Below are 13,413 nucleotides of genomic sequence, written 5' to 3' on the forward strand. Positions count from 1 at the left end.
ATGGGCATGGGTGTGTGCCACATGAAGGCAGAGGAGGGAAGGCACTGCACGAAAGCCTGCAGAAAGGCCAAAAAATTGTTGATGGGGGTATGTGGAGACCATAGCAGCAGTAATGAGAGAGAAAAAGCACTTTAATCTTGCTTGAACAACTTCCTGTCACAGGAATCACAGGTTCACATTAAACCAAGACCGGAGAACTGCCACACAGGAGAAAGAATATAAGTTTATTTTAAAAAACAATAATTTAGCTCAAACACAAACAGAATTGCAGAGTATTGACTGAAGCAGGAAGAACAATATTTACCCACAGAACTTAAAACAGACCAATTTTTCTCTCTTGTAGATGGTACTTTCAGTGCCCTTCCTTGTCCACAGCTCTGCTTCAGTTCTCATCTGCACATAAAGGTATCCCAACTGCTGGGGCTCTTAGTAACAAGGCAGAGGCAAAACGGTGTCTGCTGCACATGAAATGCTGTTCCTACCTCCAGAGCCTCCATGATCCAAAAAGCCAGAAGAGCAACACCAGCATCTAAACCAATGTGCAATACAAAGGGAACAACTTGCACTCCTCCCTGGAAGTCTACCTACCCATGCCCCATTCCCAGCATCCTGGCCAAGTGCTCCCACCCACGCCTGAATTCACCCCCCCGCCCACAGGTGCTGTACACAGAGGTGTGCACACAGGCCTTTGCAACACTCCTCCCTCCCCACTCTCTTCTCATCCAGACCTGCAGATCTTTCACCCCTCTCCGTGCCTGCATGCCATACATTTCTTGGCACAGCAGCAGTTCATTTCACAGTGATGGGATATGCCCTGGAACACACTGGCCACTACTGCAGTTTTTTTTCATCTGTGAAGTGGCCTTTCATGCAACTTCCATTCTGATACACAGGGCTGGCCCCCTTCCTTCTGCACCACACCACGGATTTGTAGAGAACAAATCCAATACTAGCCAGACATAGAAAGAAAAGAGCCAGGATGTCCAGGCAGAAATACTCATAGAAGGAGAGGTCGTAGACAGCAGGGCGAAGGTAGGGTGCCCCATCGTGACGAAGGATGTACTCCAGCCAATACACTGTCCTGTTGAGAGCGTGCATTGGCCTGTCCAGGTGCAGAGCTGAGATGTGCTGGGCTGCTTTTCTGTAACTGCAAGGGAAGATGACAAGACATTTACCTTTTTACAGAAGCTTTGTACCTGAGAAGTGGTCTGAGACATCCAGTGATACTTTCAAGTCCCAAATAATACCTTGGGAGAGGGGCAAATTTCTTCCATTCTTCTTCTGGAAGCCACTCTGATGGTACTTGCCAGCCATGAAGGCACAAGCCAGAGTGTATTTTACTTTGTGTTTTGTAAACAACACTGACAGTTTGGCTTGCAAGTACCTGTTCAGTGAGTTCATGTGTATTGCACTTTCTGAGAGGAGTTGCACCCTAAGACCTCACCCAGCATCAAGCAAAAGTTACACACTTGATGAGTGGCCAAACCCTTCAAGGTACCAAACTGCAACACCTCTTAATAAGTAAGAAATATAAACTATTTGAAAAATCAAGCTCTCAGAGAGCATTTCAAAAACCAGCAGTTGCACATGTCCCATTAGAAAACAGGAGCCCTGTGCCACTTTTCTCTTCCTGCTTCAGTTCTAGGAAAGAGCAGAGTATATGATTGTCAGAAGGAGCAGATGGAGGATTACCTGCAGTTCCCTGTCTGTTTCTACAGGAAGTTGTTTGGACAAGTCCAGGGAGGTCCCAATGTGAAGCTGTGATCTCACTCTCCCTTACGACAGGCTGGCATTAGGAGAAGAGGTCTGCTCCCCAGTATCTCAGAAAACTTGGTAAGAACATTAGTCAGTCAAACTAGATCACACTCTCTAGCAGCAAATGCTGCAGTATCTCCTCCTGCACTGCATCTGAGGATTTTGAGGCAGTGACACATCTGGCCAGCTGAGCAATGCTTACAACTGTGCTTGGTCCAGAAGCCACTACAGCCGGTATAGGGGTCAACACAAAGTCACACTGGTCCCTACACACTGTCTGCACCAAGGAAGAGCTCGATGCTTCCAGATGCCTCACCTGGGGTCACAGATGACTGTGATGACAGCCTGGTAAAGCTCCTCTTCTTTTACTCTGCTCCAGTCCATGAGGATACCCATGCCCTTTGCCTGCACTCTGGTCATGATGTCAAACTGGTCCCCATAGAAAGGAAAGCCCACCACTGGCACACCGTGGTAAATTGCCTCAAATATACCATTCATCCCACAATGGCTGACAAAGGCTTTCACATTGGGGTGGCCTGCAGGTAAAGAAACAGCAGCAAGTCAGTGCCTTCCATGTTGCAACAGGGCTACCAGGGGGTTCCTCAACACACAGTGTTGATGCATGTTTTAGGGAAAAACAGGCATGCTGAGCAGAGAGGATGCTACCCTTCGGGAATACATCGGGCTTTCGGCAGCCCAAAAATGCTGAGTAGAGCCTGGAGGAGAAGGGAGACAGGAGCCAAGCAGCTTCAAGCAGGTGTTAGGTGAGGATCATGTTTTGTACAGATCAGACACACGAGAAGCAACAGATTTAGACCCACACAGGTGCTGTTATCCTTATATGCCTTTGCTGTGGTTTGGGCTAAACTCCAGGGATGTTGCTAGCAGCACACACATACACAGAACCCAGCCTTACCTAGCAGGTCATTCTGGGGCAGCCACCCCATCATCAGCGTATTCTCACCCAGGTTTCTTGGCTTCTGACCAAAATATCTGTGGGAGGAGACAGAGGAAGGGGAAAAAAGGGGAAGAGAAACACATAGAGAACAATAATAAATTCAGTCAGACCAAGAGACAGAAAGCAAATTCTGTGATTTGAAATGAATAACCCCTCAACACTGTTTTTCATCCAGCTCAAGTGAAAATGAATCCCATTCCCTCTTCACCTCCACACCACCCTTTGCGGGAGGCGAGCAAATGCACCAGCCATCTTCTCCACCAAATCGCTTGGAAGAGCTCGGATCCCGATGCCAAAGGAGACAACAACGACACCCGCCTCTGCTGCTTCCACCCAGAGACGCAGACCCTGTGGGCAAAACACACACAGCTGCCTTGAAGTATTGTTGCAGAAAGGCCCTTCCCATTCTTGCCTCTGTCAGTAGAAAGCTGTCCCCAGAGAAGATGAAGCCAAATCCACCTGGAGCACAAAGCTACACAGTTTTCACCAGGCAATGAACTCTAAAACCACTGTGATTTTTGTACCCAGCCAGACAGAAATTATTTGAGCACCTGCTGGCCTTGGGAGTTTGCAGGGAGGTGGCCAAAACTTGCATTTCATAGCATTATCTCCTTCAATGGAGGTAACACAATTACTCTTTGACAAGAAAGGTTCTGAAAACATAGGGCCCACATAGGAACAGCCAGGGGACAGAAGGAAATTGGAGTAAAAAGAGGAGGGCTATTTTCCTGTCACCACTAAGACAGGATGACTGTCAGGCTCTCTAGATGCAGGCTGATACAACAGACAAAACATCACACAGTTAGGAGCATAATCTCGCTGGAGAGTTCCTACAAACTCTCCTGGAAGTGGCAGAAGGTCTTGCCATCTTGACAGGAGACTTCTACCCATCCTCGATAGCTACTTGCAGGCAATAGATTTAGTTTTTGATCACTGGACAGAGAGGTAGCTACAGATCCAGTAAAACCCACAGTTATTTGTCCTTCATTTAGAGGTTACCTGTAATGCTACATAAACAGGCTTGTACCTAGAACAGAGTGTGTACTTTTTTCAACCAAACCCAGAAGGTAGCAGGGAGAAGAAATCAGCAACCACAACTGCTGTGGGGCAAACATGGACTATTCCCTTTTATGCCAAGCTGGGCTGAGTCTATTTCTCATTATGAGTTCTGTCCTGCTTCAAGTTTCCCATGTATCCCAGTCAGGGGCATTTTAGGGAAGTTTAATAAAAATCTTTTTAAATAAAAAAAGTTGGGGGATCATAGTACAAAAGAGTTACAAAGCACATCTTAGTGTAACTCTCTGGGGATACTTCTCCTTTGTTGTACGCTTCAGAGATGCAAGCCTATCTTTGCAGAAATACTTAGAGTGCCCTAAAACAATCCAAGAATCAAAAAGTTTACAACAGAGATATTTTGGTGTCTCCATTCTTTTGAGTTTCACATCCTTTGAGCAGTACAACCACTGAAACTGCTACAGAAGAGAAAGTGCTAGTTTTCCTTTTCTGAATAAAAGTACAGCAACTCCTAAACCAAGTGATTATGTTATCCATTACAATTGGGCCATAATATTTGACTTTCAGAAACAGCATTGAAGTTGCCAGGGAAGCATGGTTGACCACCAAATGTTCTCACTTTCTCTCAAATACATTATCTATATTTAACCAAGTCCTAATTAGAAGCACTCAAAATCACAGTGTTTCAAATAGGAGGAAATAAACATCTTAATTACATAACCCTGCTCCATTTCAGATGGGACATTCTTTAAGATACACCTAGACCTACAGAGGCCCTCTCTTCTGCTGGCATCCCATAACGTGGACACAGACATGCCTACCTGCCAGCATGACAGCCACCACCTATTGCAGGGCTCCAGACTTATCTCCATCATTCTTCCTTAGTTGCCCTGGGATCTGTTCTGGAAGTTGTGAAGCACATGAGTAATGCCCTAGCAAACAACTCCCTTCTTTATAAGGCAGGTGTGTATGTGACCAGGTTGGACCAAGCCAGCATTTTGCAAGAGCTGTGAGGCAGCTACCCTCTGACCCAGCTTTTGGAGCACCCTACGTGCATTTCATTACCTGCAGGCCATGCCATGTAGGCAAGGCTGACGTGCAGTCAGACACATCTGGAGACCTTCTTTTTAAGGCACCTGATCTCACTTTTTTTTAACTGAAAAATATTGACATCCACAGGTCTCTAATAATTTGGAAGCTGAAATCTTGTCTCCATTTCAGGCCCTTAGTCAGGACACCAGGACATCTTGACTGCCCAAGTTTTATTATCCAGGTTTATTTCCCCTCAATGTTTGTAAAAGTGGTAAGCCCTGCTCTGTTCCAATGCTGTCTTCAGTCAGAGGCTTTAGGAGCTTGTCCCTCTGAATTTATTCCTGGGATTAGTGAGGCATAGGCTGGAGAAAGTCTTGAGAAGAGTTTTCAGGACTGAATCTTGAGAAAAAGGGGATGATACCCTTCAGTTTTCTACACTTTGGGATTTTGCATTGAATTTAATGAAGGAACAAGAATAGCTCACCCCTGTGGTTTCTTAAGACTACAAGTTCAAGGGCAGAAATGCTCTGTGAGAAATAGGGTGAAGGAGGAAACTCTGGATTAACATATATCAGTGATGAAACAAGGAAGATTAATTGTTCTTCCCATTTCCACTTTAGCAGAGGAGCAAACAATTCATGATCAAGTCCCAAGGGCAACACTTTCAGTTTAGGAATTCCACACACCATTTTACATGGACAGTGAGGCCAAATCCCACTTCAGAGTGGACCACTTAATTCTACATCCTCCCTGCAGCCTGACAGCCCTCAGTGTTCTCTGTCTCCCCGATGCACCCACAAGCACCAAAACACAGCAGCTTTCCAGACTCTTGGGGCTTCAGAACTTTTACAAGGTTCTTCCAAAGAAGATCTGTAGTAAGTAGCTTCCCCAGTTAATGTGCAATCATGGATCAAAGCTTTCTCGCACTTACCACTGGAAGGGACTTTGCAGGCTCAGCGAGGATCCCCCCTGTGAAAATGACATGGGGGAGCGTTGGACGGGGAAAGTCCAACACCACATCATTACAGAGGAAGAAAAGACTAGTTCCATGAACAAGGTCCAACATGGATGTCTTAGGCACCACCCTATGCTTCTCCATGAGACGTTCAAACTTGGGCAGGATGACCAGTTTTGTAGCCACACGAGTTATTATGTAGACTAGGAGATTCCACGTCCTACCAAAGAAGCCCATCCTGTCTGTCATCAGGGAGTTGAATTCAGGGACATAGGCAATGGGGGAGGTGGCACCAATCTCTGCTGGGAACCAGAAACCAGTGGAAATCACAGAGTATTTGACTTGTAGGATATGGGCCAGGATAAATCCACACATCTCGTTGGGGTCCACCAAAAGCAGGTCAAAGTGCTCCCACTGGAGCTTCTGCAGAAGGGTAGAGTTTCCCAGCACTAGGTCACAGTTTTCCAGGTACTTCTCCAAAAATGAAAACACCTCCAGAGAGGTCATCTTCCCTTGAAAGACACGCTTTATCTTCTCCTGCACCCAAGCATCTGCACTCTCTGTGCTGAAGATACCCCAGTACCTCTGCACACGAAAGCCAGGCAGGGAGGTTTCCACATCCCGACCTTCATGAAGTAGCAGCACAGGGTCATGGCCCCGGTCACTTAGTGCCTCTGCCACCCGCATGAAGACTCGCAAGTGGCTGTCAAAGACTATGGTGGGCATGATCAGCACCTTGGCACAGTGACATGGCTCCACAGTGAATGTAGTCATTAGGAAAAGAAGAGCAGCAGGGCATGGTAGCACCTTCATCATCTTCATCACTGCAAGGAGACAAACATGCCATTAATGTAGTATCTCTGTCATGCACTCAACAACTAACAGTTGCGATTGTAGCTGCAAGCCAGAAGCTCATGAGCTGGGAAAAAAGAGCAGTCTGGAGTTCTTCACTGGGGAACATCCATCCCCATCTACCCTGTGTTGCCCTAAAAAAAAAAAAAAAAGCCACAAAAAGACCAAGCCAGATATCAGGGTCTTTTCAGGGGAGTTTTCCAGAACACCTCTTCTCTGTGCTCCTAAGGCTCAAAAACTAGCAGACTGACTCACACAGAGTTACAGAGGGTGAGTGGCTGGAGGAGCTCTGCTGGGTCACTGCACCAGCAGGGACACTTGCTGCTCAGTCCCTGTTTACCGCTACAGAACCAGCTCAGCTGGATTTTATTTTTATTTCTGTCCAGCCAGAACAGCTGGTTCTCTCTGAGCCCTTGATGTCTGTGTAAGATCGCAGGGAGGCCTGCAGAGCTTGGTGGGAATGCCAAGAGGTATGCTCTGGCTTTGGCCCTCACATGGCTGGCAAGGCACCTTGCTCAGCACAAACAGGGTGGGAGCAAATCCAGGTCACAGCAGGACCCTCTGAGAGGAACTGCAATCCCAGAGAGCACAGCAACAGTCTGGACAGAGAGTTGCTCCAGTATGGATCAGTCATGGGAGGCTCTGGGGAAAGGCCTGGCAAGGGAAAGCAGGTGCCAGGATACTCATCCACTAGAAAAAGGTAAATCCAGAAAGCAATCCCAGAGATAACATGCAACACCTATGGCACACTGATGCCCCTTAGTCACACTCCTAAAGCCGTCATCCCCTCTTCAGTTTGGTGAAACACCCAAGATTTCTGTTGTGTAAGGGATGTTGCTACATCACTGGAAACGAATGTGCCTCACCCACACCTAGCATTATTTTGGGAGAAGAATTATGTGATAACTATTTGGGAATAGTCAGAAGCAGGAACCCAGTTCAGACATGCTAGGAAGCAGCAGTGGGAAGGGGAAGAAGTTACAAGGGGAACAACTAGAAGTGGATTTTGGATGGCCCCCACACACTAAGCCCTGATGGGGTTGCAGGGACGTGGTAGAGTGGAATTTGGTACAAGATTTTCTGACAGCCTCTCCACTAGTGCTTGATCAATTAAGATGTGGGAAAGAAATTAACAGATAAGATTCTGCTAAATACAATCTTCAGACTACCCTCAGCAGCTGACTATCTCTGGCCAAACTAAGCAAGTAAGGGCGCAGACATGGGAGAGTAAAACTGCTCTCTTCTTCCTCCATTGCTTTCTTGTCCCGTGTGGGGACAGGACATGGGAAAGAAATAGAGCAGCTGCTGGTTGGGACCCTATCCTGTTTCAAAGGCAATTCCTGCTAGTGCTTGGACTCCCAACCCTTCCCACCCAGGGTCAACTGTGCGGCTGTGCCCACACAAGTGATGAGAAACATGAGAAAAGCTAACAGACACCAAGGGGGTAGTTGGACCCACAGAACAAAAGCTCTAGGAGAATGTAGACAAAGGTGATGGGCTGGAGAGAAGAAAGCATAAGCTCTGCAAGGAAAGTAAGGATCTGCCCAGCATCCTGCCTCCCTAACAGCAGGAAACAGGTGGGCCTGTGACAAAGTGTTGGTCAAAACAGAGCTATAGCCCACAAAGCTGGTCTGCTACTCAGATTACCCGAGAGGCCCAAAGGGAACTTATCCTGCCCAACACCAGGGAAGGTAAAGCATTTGGCTATGACATTCACAGCAGATCCAGGAGCACATGCCGCTTCCAGGAAACAAGGGAAGGATGGCTGCCGTGTACTGCTGATCTCCTCTGGGATGGCAGAGAGTTAAGGACAGAAGCAGGTATAGGCTTGTCCTGGGGCACCTAATGGGTCATACATGCACATAAGTATGCCAAGAAGAGTAGAAGAGGTTTTATATGTGGGTAGGGTGTTTTCTCATTGGGCAACAAGTAAAAGATGAAGAAATAGTCTGGGTAAAAGGAATAGTTTTTTAAGGAAAAAATTTGTCACCCATCTTCAGCAAGAACTGTGTTCTGCCATGGACCTATGTGCCAGACATTGCTGAGACCCTCAGCTCAGCCAGGACCCCCTGGGGACTACCAAAATCCAAATGACAAGTAAGCTGTCAATCTCAGCCCTCAGGTTAGGGGCAGATGCTGACACAGTGAGACTTGCAAACTGCTCTTGGTGGTTTCATCCCTTCCAAAATCAGGAGCAATCCCTAAAGGTGCTGGCTCAGGAACCTCTTCTCCCTGCCCAAGCAACAAGGGAGGCTGTAAACCTTGCTAAGAGGTGAGAGGATGCCAGGCTGCAGGAAGAGACCTTTTTTCCTGCTCCAGCTCAATATCACCAGAGATAATCTCTGCTCTGTCCATGCCTGGAGACGTACCCTGGTCATACCTCCAGCCCTAGAGCTGTGCTGGATACACCAGACAGATCCCTGATTTTTAGTGCTATTGGGATATGATGAAGGCTAACTACCAGCACAAAGGGCACAAGGGCTCTCTGTCCCTTGTTCAGCAACTAGTCATTGTTGCAGTCTCAGGTTGATAGCAAAGGGGAAGGAAGTCCCAGACCTAGACAAGGGCTAAACAGCCCAGATGAGGGAAGGCTCAAAATCCAGCTGCTCACCTCCCTGGTTTACCTCTTACTGACCCAAAGCTGCTCCATGAGCTCTGCAGCAGGATCCTGCACCCTGGGCAGGTGCTGTGGCCAGCACAGCTCTCTGGCTACTGGAGCTCAGCTACTGCAGGCAAGTAGTCTTCAATAGAAACCTTCAAACACCTGGGCATGGGAATGTGATTCTCTGGGAAGGTGAAATCACAGCTTGTGCCTTGACAGAGGTGCAAAATCCAAGTAAATGACAGATCCCACACTAGGCCTGAGAGCAGAGTAGACAGAACCATCTCCTTGTTTGTGGACTGGAAGTCCTGGTATAGTGCATACATCACATAAATACTGCAAAAATAACCCTGCCACTACAAGTGGAAGAGGCTTGTAAAGAGAGATTAGACCCTTCCCTGTTTTCATGACAAGTGCTTGGCAGAACCATGCCAGCTGGCTGATTTACACAGAGCAATGCCCCTAACATCACAGTTAACACCGGCAGCCAGAGTAAGGGTTAAAGAGAACTGTCAGAAAAACCCATGCCACAAATGTTTCACTGCTGGAGCATTCAGGGAAGAGCAGGCACCTCAGCAGAGCAGGACCAGAGCCTGCTGCAGTGGGAAGCAAGACTGTCACTGCAGGCAGCAACATTTCCCCTACTCTGCACACCTGGCCACCTTCAGCTGCTGGGAGATTGCTTTCAAAGCGACAGCAATGCATTGACACTGAAAAGTGAGACAGCAGAAAGGGAGCAGAGAGAGCACAGCCCTCTGAAATGCCCCTGAGAAACCTCTTACTGGGATGAAACTTGTCCCGTGATTTTGCCCTGTTTAACGTGTTTAACAGGGTATGGCTCTGGTATTGATCAAAAATTACACGAATCAGTTTAAGTGGAATAACTGAGCAGCTACAGCTCTAATTTAATTCAGGTGCCTTTTATTAGGCTGAAGTACTAAAACCTCTGACAGGAAACAGTCTAGGCAAAGAAGCCCCCAAAGAAAAGGCAGCGAGCAGGCTGAAATGCAAGGACTGCCATTTACATATCTCCCCCTCCCCCACTTTTTTATATTACTTGTTTCCTGCCTAGGACCTTGAAGCCCATGCACATGGGGCTGAATTACTTCCCCTCCTGCATCCTAGTCTCCGTGAAGGTCTCGCCCACAGTAAGGAATGTGTTCACTGCAAACTTCTCAGGAGTTAACAAAGCACCAGAATTCATTGAAAACAAAAAGCAAAAGATATCTTCACCTAGATGCTATAAATTCTTCCTGAAATAAGATACTGAAGTTGCCTGTTCTGTTGGGTATGGTCCAGAAAAACCAGGACCATCTGCTACCATCAGGTTGACAGCAAGCCTAGCTGCAGCTAATTTATGGAAGCCAAGACTCTGTGAAAACAGGCAGGTATGCAGCTCCAAGAGCAACTTTGTCACTGCAAAAGGATATTGCACTACAAGCAGGAGCTGCCATGGGGAATCCCTAGTAAAAACTTAGGGGATACAGTACTGTACAATGCAAACTTAACAAAGCACAGGTTGAAATAGGGAAATTTAACCATCAATCACATCTAGCCCACTGCTTGGTGGGCTTCTGTACTCTGGTTTTGGTTTATCGCAGACTCTGGCTTAACCAGAGTCACCTGGGTAAATAACATTAAAACACTAGTATTAGGACTACAGTATACTAATATTAGTATTACAGTACACCAATACTAGCATTAGTATTTTAGTAGAGAAAACAATGATAAAGAAAAAAACTCCCCTTCAGATATAAGCATCCCCTGGCAGCCTACAACCCTGAGGGTTTTTTAAAATATTGCTTGCACACAGACTGAATAGTGCACAGATGATCTGCTCAAAACAACATACCTTTCTAGCATTTTTCCTAGCTACATATTCATGGCAGCCCATTACAAACACAGAGAATGAAGGAAATCAAGATCCCCAAAGGACCAAAGGGAACAATCACAGCAGTGATCAGGTCAGCATCAGAATAATTTATACTTTTCACCACGTTGGTGCTACTGCTGCCACAAAACAGCACCAGAAGTGCTCTGGCTCATCTGTTTTGGACAAAGATTGATGTAGTCCCCAAACAGTTCCTAACTTTTGGACCTTTGGACCATCTTCAACATCCTTCCTGTCTCATTAAGAATTACATGGAGGAAGTTCTACAGCAAGGTGGGAATCTGTGGGCTAGCAGGAGGTTGCCAGACGATAGATCACTGCCAAGGAACCATGATACTAAAGGAAATACTGGTCCATAACAACTGAGAAAAGAAATAAAGACCTGGGTCTCAGCTTGTCACAGTATTTGAAACTACACACATCTTCAAGACCTTGAACTGGGGGATGGTGTCAGACATCACACATCTGCTTCCCCACCTGGCCTCTCATCATACATTAAATCTGTCTAGGTGGTAAGTGAGATTTCCCCCATTCCATATCCACAGGCTTCCTGTTTGTCTTTTGAAAGGAACAGAGATGGTTTGTGACACCAGGGTGCTCTGCAGTAACAAGTTCTTCCGGACAGCCTTTTCCTCTTGCTTACAACATGGCTGCAAGACAGAAGCAGCTGATTTGAGACTGTGCTCCTCATGAGTGGTCTGAGGTCTGCAGTGTGGAAGCAAGTCAGAACATTATTTGTAATCCCTGGATGAAAGAGAAAGAAAAGCTTGGGGCCATTTCCAAACAGTCATGTGAGCCATAGACCTCAAAGTGAGAGCACATGACAGGGTAGTGCATTATTTGGTCTTAAGAAGAAGTTATGTTTGTATGACAGTCAAGTTAAAGAAGTTCTTCAGACTGCAGAGAAAACTGGGAAGATACAGGTGCACCAAACTTTAGAGAAGCAGTCAAGAGGGGAAGAAAAGAATCTTCCCATTTACTGCCTCATCATTTCAGCTTCTTTCTGCAGAGAAGCGCCACATTAAAAGAAAAGTTATTAAACACTCCAGAAGGTTGTGAAATCTTGTGTAGAAAGCTTTGGGGACTGATAAAGGCCTGACAGACAAGTCTGATCACATTTGACAGAGTTACAGGAGTAGAGAAGCTAGGGATGAGTCTTATCTTCAATGAAACAATTGACGCCCTCATGTAAAAAAAACCCCACAATCAAACCAAAGAGCTTCTTGGCTCTGAGCATGCCAGAGGAATGAGAGACCTGGCTGAGCTGCCATAAACAGAGGTTGAAGAGGGTTGCATAGGAAGAGGAGGCAGAACAGGAGATGGAAGATACTCCTGAGATGTAATCTTCTAAAGGAAGATGAAGCAAGTTACACAAAAGCACTCTGAACGCGTGTCCATGTGCCAAGGCTCTGGTCCTGCGCATTAAAGCAGATGCTGCACTCGCGCCCATCAGCAGCCTCGCTGGAGCAACCCAGGCTGCCCACCCGCGTCCGGGCAGAGCCGGGGCCGGGCTGACAACTGGGAGTTCAGAACGAGTCCCTGTCCCCGTCTCCCCGGTCGGGCAGCGCTCAGGTGCCTCTGCCATCAGCCCAAGCAAGCTCAGCCCAGCCCTGCAGCGCTCACCATGAGCGCGGCTGGCAGCCCCCGCCCGCGCATCCCACCGACCCCGCCACGCCGCAGGGCGAAGGGACCCTCCTCGCACGACAGCCGGGCAGGACACCACGGCCCGCAGCGGGGTAGCGCCGCCGCTGCGAAGCCGAGAAGCCTCCCCGGTGGGACGGGCCGAGAAGCACCGGCCGCAGCTGCCGCCCGCCCCCGCCGCAGTGCCAGCACCCACCTGCAGCGAGTCCCGCCGGAGCGCGGCCCGAGTGAGAGGCGCGGCGGTGCGGGAAGTAGGAGGGAAGAGAGAGAGGAAGGGAGGGATGCAGCCACCAGCTGCCCGCCTTCCCCTTTCAAGCCGGCGGGCGCAGGTGGGGCCGGGGCTGCGCCGCCCCGGCCCACGGGCCGCACCCCGGGCTGAGCCAAGCCGAGCCCGGCGCTGTGGCACGAAGGCGGGGCGAGAGGGGGGACCGGGGCGAGAGGGGGCACCGGGCGAGAGGGCAGGGAGAGCCGAACCTGCTGCTCCGGCAGCTCGACAGGCAGCGGGGCAGCGCCCGTCAGCTGCAGCTTGTGCCTCCGGCCCGGCCAGTGCGTCTGAACGCTGTCAGAGTCTCCCGTGACCGCTACTGGGCCCTGCCCGGACGCCCCCAGGGCCCCGACCCCTTTAGAGAAGAGTGCAATAGGAACACGGTAGTCAGGACAGCAAAAGGGAAAGGTGCACAGAGGAATCGAGATGTGAGGAACAGTGTTCCAGC

General features: G+C 48.3%; 1 protein-coding gene across 1 annotated transcript; it reads right to left on the reverse strand.

Annotated features, from left to right (window-relative positions):
* Nucleotides 1-203: 203 nt before the first annotated feature.
* LOC125329695 (2-hydroxyacylsphingosine 1-beta-galactosyltransferase-like) lies at nucleotides 204-13,019 on the reverse strand. The gene is made up of 6 exons (XM_048311987.1): nucleotides 12,897-13,019; nucleotides 5,691-6,538; nucleotides 2,922-3,061; nucleotides 2,672-2,748; nucleotides 2,072-2,291; nucleotides 204-1,147 (listed from the first exon to the last, which is right to left on the reverse strand). Exons 2-6 carry the CDS (start codon nucleotides 6,534-6,536, stop codon nucleotides 832-834), a joined length of 1,599 nt encoding a protein of 532 aa, XP_048167944.1. The 5' UTR covers nucleotides 6,537-6,538; nucleotides 12,897-13,019; the 3' UTR covers nucleotides 204-831.
* Between the last annotated feature and the right edge of the window lie 394 nt (nucleotides 13,020-13,413).

Source organism: Corvus hawaiiensis, chromosome 8, assembly GCF_020740725.1.
Source record: "Corvus hawaiiensis isolate bCorHaw1 chromosome 8, bCorHaw1.pri.cur, whole genome shotgun sequence".
NCBI lineage: Eukaryota > Metazoa > Chordata > Aves > Passeriformes > Corvidae > Corvus > Corvus hawaiiensis.

Coding starts and splice junctions, on each gene's coding strand:
- LOC125329695 (XM_048311987.1), bottom strand. CDS start 6,536: ATGAAGATGATGAAGGTGCTACCATGCCCTGCTGCTCTTCTTTTCCTA. Junction 2,749..2,921: donor CCGCAAAGGGTGGTGTGGAG/GTGAAGAGGGAA, acceptor CTCCTCCCACAG/ATATTTTGGTCAGAAGCCAA. Junction 2,292..2,671: donor GCCCCAGAATGACCTGCTAG/GTAAGGCTGGGT, acceptor CTTTACCTGCAG/GCCACCCCAATGTGAAAGCC.